The 6419-nt window shown below is 56.1% G+C and overlaps 1 protein-coding gene and 1 non-coding gene across 2 annotated transcripts; both read left to right on the plus strand.

Annotated features, from left to right (window-relative positions):
- Nucleotides 1–3176: 3176 nt before the first annotated feature.
- AZU1 (azurocidin 1) lies at nucleotides 3177–6000 on the plus strand. Its single transcript, XM_055552873.1, has 5 exons — nucleotides 3177–3234; nucleotides 3513–3669; nucleotides 4057–4198; nucleotides 5015–5248; nucleotides 5798–6000. The coding sequence occupies exons 1-5, from the start codon at nucleotides 3177–3179 to the stop codon at nucleotides 5945–5947; spliced, it is 741 nt and encodes a 246-aa protein (XP_055408848.1). The 3' UTR covers nucleotides 5948–6000.
- LOC129642480 (U6 spliceosomal RNA) lies at nucleotides 4528–4634 on the plus strand. The gene has a single exon (XR_008709749.1). It is a non-coding gene; the product is annotated as a U6 spliceosomal RNA (small nuclear RNA).
- Nucleotides 6001–6419: the final 419 nt, after the last annotated feature.

The raw sequence follows: 6419 nt of genomic DNA on the forward strand, positions 1-6419 counted from the left end.
ACAGCCGTTGGGAATAGCTGGTGTTGAAAGGTGACCACAAACTGTCCTCTGGAGGTAGGAGGAAGGGAAATGGGGCAATCATGTTTGATGCCTCCTGGGGGCTGGGCAGAAACGAAGGGATGTCCCCAGAGATCTTCCTGACAGCTTGGGGAACCAGGAGAGAGTCGGGGGCAGTATCAGGAGGGGTGGAGGGCTTCTTCCTCCTGTCAATCCCCAGTGGTGGAGAGGGAGTGAGGTCCAGCTCTGATGGTACGTGGCCCAGCAGCAGCCAGGGGTGAGGGGTTGGCGGGTGGGGGGGTGACAACTTGATTCTGGGCACTAGGGAGCCATGGCAGAGTTTAGAGCAGGCAAGAGGGTGGAACACACTAGGTGCTGCTCAGAGACTCCTGAACACATTAATACACTTGATGCTCAACACAGCTCTATGGCGGGAGGCGGGGGGTTGTTGTTAATGTCCTGCTGCACAGACAGGGAAACTGAGGCCCAAAAAGGGGCCCTTGAGGTCACCGAGTAGGAAGGGATGGACCTCTGGACCCCAGGGTCACCCAGCTCAACCAGCTGTGCTCTGAGCAAGACAGCAGCTGGGTCCAAGGAATGGACAGGGTGGGTGGCATGCTGGGGACTCGGGGCAGGGGGTAGGGGGGATGCATGGGTGGGATCCTAGGAGGGTGGAGATGGGAAGCAGTGTTGGGGGCGGACACTGGACTGGGGTAGGATCCGGTCCTGGGGGCCATGCTGGGGACACGACTCAGCTGTGGGACCATAAACACAGCAGGGATCAGTCTGAACCCCAGGACCCCACCATTTCAGCAAGGCGGAGGACCCTGAGGCCTAGCACAGGACCCTGACACCTGCTCCCTCCACCTTCCCCAGGACTGCCCTGGAACAGCCCCCCACAGCCCCAGACACCAACTGGTGATCTGAGACGTGGGGTCCACCACCAGTCCAACCTCTTGGTGTCACCTGTCAGAAGACTTCGCTGATGGTCCAGTTGTTAAGAATTTACCTGCCAATGCAGAGGATGTGGGTTCAATCCCTGGTCCAGGAAGATCCCACATGTTGCAGAACAACTAAGCCCATGTGCCACAACTACTGAGCCCAAGTGGGGAAACTGGTGAAGCCCATATGCCCTAGAGCCCGTGCTCTACAAGAGAAGCAACGGCAGTGAGAAGCCCCCACAATGCAACTGGAGAGTAGTCCCTGGCTCACTGCAACTAGAGAAAGCCCGCATGGCAGCAAAGACCCAGCACAGCCATAAATAAATAAATAATAAAAGCTGAGGTGTCAAAAATAAGTAAAATTTTTAAATTGATGTGAAATTCACGTGACATAAGATCAGCCATCGTAAATTATACCATCCACTGGCCTTTGGAACATTTAGAGTTGTGCAACCAGTTAATTCTAGAACATGTCCCCCAAAGAAACCCTGTTTCCTTCAGCTATTATTCCCCTAACCCCCTAAACCCACAGTCCCTGACAACCAGGAACCCACTCTCTGTGTCTGTGGATCGAACTGTTCTGGATGTTTCCCATCAGTGGAATCATACCCTGTGTGTCTTTCTGTGTCTGCTTCTCTCACCGAGCATCGTGTTCTCAGGGTCTGTCCACGTGGTAGCAAGTGTCAGGGCTTTACCCCTCTTCACAGCTGAGGGATGCTCTCATGTGTGGAGGGACACGTTTGTCTGCTGAAGGGCATTTGGTTGCCTCCAGCTCCTGGCAGCTGTGACTCACACTGTGAACATGCGTGTGCAGGTTTCTGGGCCCTGTTTTCAGTTTTCCTGTGCCTGCACCTTGGAGTGGAGCTGCTGAGTAACAGGATAATTCAGTGTTTGAGGAGCTGCCTGGCTTTCCCTAGCGGCTGCAGGGTTTTGCATCTCAGCCAATGTGTCTGAGTTCCAATTTCCCACCTCCTCACCAACACTGTGTTTGTTCTGCCCTTTTCATCCTAGCCATCCTAGTGGGTGTGAAGTGGTGTCTCACTGTGGTTTTCATTTGCATTTCCTTGATGACTAATAATTTTAAGCATCTTCATGGCATGTTGGCTGTTTGTGTATCTTGGAAGAGATGTCTATTCAAACCCTCTGCCCATTTTTAAGTGGATGGTTTGTTTTTGTTGTTGAGCTGTGAGAGCTCTTTATATATTCTGGATACGCAACCCTGTCTTCCTCCCCGCTTGGCCTCATCTCTTGCTCAGGTACTGGATGCCCAAAACTTCTGAAGACCCTACTTTGAGGCCGGAGAAGGGCAGGCAATGTCTCCAGAATCTCAAGGCTCTGGGGGCTCCACGCACCTGCCCACTATATAGATGCACAGACTAAGGGCAGGTGAGGGACCCAGCCACGTACCTACAGATAAAAATCCTGTAGGTAAAAAGCTGGCCACAAAAGGCCACAGAGTGTGTGTGATTCCACTGATGGGAAACGTCAAGAACAGGCAAATCCACAGGCACAGAGAGTGGGTTCATGGTTATCAGGAGTTGGGGGATGGGGTGTGACTTCCGATAGCTACTTTTTTCTTTTGGGGTGATGGAATGTTCTAAAATTGGGGTGATGGCTGCATAACTCTGTGAAGATACTGAAAACCATGAAACTGCACACTTTAATTCAGTGAATTGTGTGGTACTTGAATTATATCTCAGTAAAGCTGTTTAAAAAAAAAAAAAAACAGGGACTTCCCTGGTGGTCCAGCAGCAAAGATTCCATGCTCCCAATGCAGGGGGCCCAGGTTCAGTCCCTGGTAGGGGCACTAGATCCCGCATGCTGCGATTGAAAGATTCCCACATGCCCCAACTAAGATCCGGCACAGCCAAATAAATAATAAAATAAAAAGCAGTAAAGAACACACACACACAAAGGCAGCAGGACTCAATCCCAGACCAGGTGGGCAGTGGTGGGCCCTGGTGCTCAGGCTAGGAAGCTGGGCAGAGCCATGAGTGGCGGCTGGGTGGTGGCCTGACCCACACTGAGGGGTGGCCCAGTATCCAGAGGGGAAAACAGAGGGCGCAAGCTGGCACTTGGAGAATCCAGGCAGGTTCCAGGAGCAGCCAGCTGGGGAGGTTTTGGGCAACTTCCTCTGCTCCCGCCAGGAGGGGCTGGGCCTGGGCGGGTATGCGCTAACGGGCTGAGGCCCCAGGGTATAAGGGCGCCCTGTCCCGAGCCACCCTCAGCAGCCCCGTCATGACAGCACTCAGACTCCTGGCCGTGCTGGCCAGCCTGCTAGCAACCTCCAGGGCTGGTGAGTGCTCACCCCAGGCCGGGCGTCCGCATCTGTGCAGAGGTTCAACTGCAGGGGACAGGCCTGGGGCAGAGGGACTGGCGGGTGCTGGCCCCAGTTTCCCAGACACAAGGCTCAGGGAGGGACAGTGAAGCAACCGGGCCCAGGCCACACAGGCCAGCTGGCCCCGACCAGCCCTGGGGCCTGTCCTTTTAGGGAACAGGAGTGCGGGAGGCTGGGGTCTCCCTGGGTATGGGGCTGAGACTGGGGGGCTGCAACACACCCTCCTCTCCCCCCAGGCTCGGCCCCTCTGGTGGACATAGTGGGAGGCAGGAAGGCCCGGCCGCAGGAGCTCCCGTTCCTGGCTTCCATCCAGAACCAAGGGAGGCACTTCTGTGGGGGCGCTCTGATCCACCCCAACTTTGTCCTGACAGCGGCCAGCTGCTTCCAGAGCCGGTGAGCCGGGGGCCATGGAGTGGGCAGGGGGGCTGGGAGAGGGAGAGAGCTCGGGGGACGGGGTTGGGGAAGAGTGGGGGGGGGTGTGCCTCGAAGGTGAGGAGGGGAGGGGCTTGGCAAGGGGGGCTGGTCTTAGGAAGGGTTGAGGGGCTTAGAGAGGGAAATGGGGCCCTGGAAACAGAGCGAGATGCAGCTACAGAAGGAGGATGGACAGAGGCCTGACCATCACTGATGTCCTTCCTCTGGCTCCCGGGCTGCGAGCCAGCAGGCTGGTAATCCCCTACCTTATTTGCAAGCCTGCCCCCGTGTAAGTGCCCGCCCAGTGGTTGTAGAAGGCTGGGGGCTTCTGGGGAAGCCCAGCCTGGTATCTGCCCCCGCTGCTCTTAGGAACACCGGGATTGCCACTGTGGTGCTGGGTGCCTATGACCTGAGGCGTCGCGAGCGGTCCCGGCAGACTTTCTTCATCAGGAGCGTCAGTGAGAATGGCTACGACCCCCAGCAGAACCTGAACGACGTGCTGCTGCTGCAGGTGGGGAAATGAGCAGGGAGCTGGTGTCGGCCTGAGGGGCTAAGTGGGGACAAGCCATGTGCACAGAGCCTAGTGTGTGAATTGTACAGCCAAGTGCACAATCCACTTAGCCAACCTCTGGATCCTGTCTGTACACTGAAGTTGCTTCCAGATGTTTTTGTTATGACAGAATCACAATGAGTTTTTGTGCATATTTCTTTGTGAAAGTTTTCCCAGAGCAGCCACAACAGCTGGGCCAACTTACTCTCCCACTAGCAGAATTTAAAACTGCCCGTTTCGCCACATCTTTACTGACACTGCATATTATGATTTTTTAAATTTTTCTGCCAGTGCTCACTTTGGCAGCACATATACTAAAATTGGAACGATACAGATAAGACTAGCATGGCCCCTGCGCAAGGATGACATGCAAATTCGTGAAGTGTTCCATATTTAGGAAAAAAAAAATTTTTTTCCTGCCAATTCTGACCGAGGATGGAGGGTGGTGCTTTGTTTTATCTGCATTTCCTGGGCGAGCTCTTCACCTTCATGGTCTCTCAACCACGTTTGTAGTAAGGACCATTGATTCCTTCTCTGGAGGAACCAGAGGCCCAAAAGGTAAAGTCATTTGGCCAGGAGCCTGGTGGGCTACAGTCCATGGGGTCGCAAAGAGTCGGACACGACTGAGTGACTTCACTCACTCACTCCACAGCAGGTTACTGCCTAAACTGGGGTTTGAACCCAAACTGCTTTCCAGATCAGAACTCATGTTGCTGCCTCTCTGGCTCCCAGCTGGCCCCCAGTTATGCCCTCTCCTGACCCAGTTTCCCTCACCAGCTGGACCGTCAGGCCAACTTCACCAGCAGCGTGGCGCTGGTACCACTGCCGGAGCAGAACGCCACAGTGGAAGCCGGCACCAGGTGCCAGGTTGCAGGCTGGGGCACCCGACGGCGTAGGGGGCGTCTCTCCCGAGTTCCAAGGGTCCTCAATGTTACCGTGACACCTGCAAACCAGTGTCGCCCCAACAATGTGTGCACTGGCGTCCTCACCCGACGGGGTGGCATCTGCCAGGTACCCGCTGGGTGTTATCTGGTGTGGGCTTAGTGTGGTGGGGGAGGAGGGGTCTTGAGAGATCGTGAGCTCCTCTTGGGGGAGAGAAAGCAAGTTCAGAACTCACCCTGGGATTAAATATTCAATTAGAACTAGATGTTTCAAATATTGGAGCCTGAGAAACAGTATTTATTCAACTCTGCCTGCCAAGCCCTATGCTGGGGGCTGGAGACACAAGAGGGAACAGGAGAGACTGCCCTTCTGGAGCCAGGAGCTCCCATAGCTTGTGGTTGAAGGGCTTGGACATCAGCTATTAAGACAGGGATGTGGGGAAGAAAAAAAAAGACAGGGGTGTGCAGCAGCCTGGGGCCTTAAGAAGTTGAGGAGATGGGGGCGGCATTTGAGACCCGAGCTGCGAACAAAAGTAGGAAAAAGCACAGGCAGAGGAACAGCACGTAGAAAGGGCCAGGGGCATGAGCAGCTTCTGTGGGTGGCAGGGGTGGTGTTCTGGGCAGGAGCGGGGTGGAGGGCTGGGCCTGGGGCGCCCTGACCCTCCTGCCGCCCCTGCAGGGGGACGGCGGCACCCCTCTCATCTGCAACGGCCTGGCACACGGCGTGGCCTCCTGGTCCCGGGGGCCCTGCGGTAGGGGCACCGACTTCTTTGCGCGCGTGGCCCTCTTCAGGAACTGGATTGACTCAGTTATAAACCAGCCGGCCTGACGGACCCTGCCCAGCCTGCAGGGGGCGCTCCGCAGCCAGCGCTCAGCCCCCACCTGCACTCTGCGTGTCCATCCCGAGGCCCCACCCCGGCCCCCGCGGTTGTGACTCTAATAAAGGATCTGTCCCCATTCTGCCCACGGCACCTGACTCTGCTCTTTGGGGGCGGGCGGGGGCTGGGGGCCCAGTGCCAGGACCTCTGCCCACAAAGGTGGCATCCACCCCAGGGGTCTCCACTCAGGGAGTCTGATCGCGGTCCTGGGAACCAGGGGCTCTCGTGACCTCCACTCCACAGAGGCAGCACCGAGGTTCACAGAGATTGGGTGACTCCCCTGAGGCCACACAGCCAGAGCTGGGCTCTGAACCCACACCTGTGACATTACAGCCCCCATGAACCGTCTGTCATGTTGGTGGGGAATACAGTCACCTCTGGGGCTTTCCTGGTGGCTCAGATGGTGAAGAATCTGCCTGCAAT

The sequence above is a fragment of the Bubalus kerabau genome, chromosome 1, assembly GCF_029407905.1.
Source record: "Bubalus kerabau isolate K-KA32 ecotype Philippines breed swamp buffalo chromosome 1, PCC_UOA_SB_1v2, whole genome shotgun sequence".
NCBI classification, from domain to species: Eukaryota; Metazoa; Chordata; class Mammalia; order Artiodactyla; family Bovidae; genus Bubalus; species Bubalus kerabau.

Excerpts from the sequence above, each read along its gene's own strand:
- AZU1 (XM_055552873.1), top strand. The coding sequence starts at position 3,177 with ATGACAGCACTCAGACTCCTGGCCGTGCTGGCCAGCCTGCTAGCAACC. Across the intron at positions 3,235-3,512 it reads GCTAGCAACCTCCAGGGCTG|GCTCGGCCCCTCTGGTGGAC; the intron begins GTGAGTGCTCAC and ends CTCTCCCCCCAG. Across the intron at positions 3,670-4,056 it reads GCCAGCTGCTTCCAGAGCCG|GAACACCGGGATTGCCACTG; the intron begins GTGAGCCGGGGG and ends CGCTGCTCTTAG.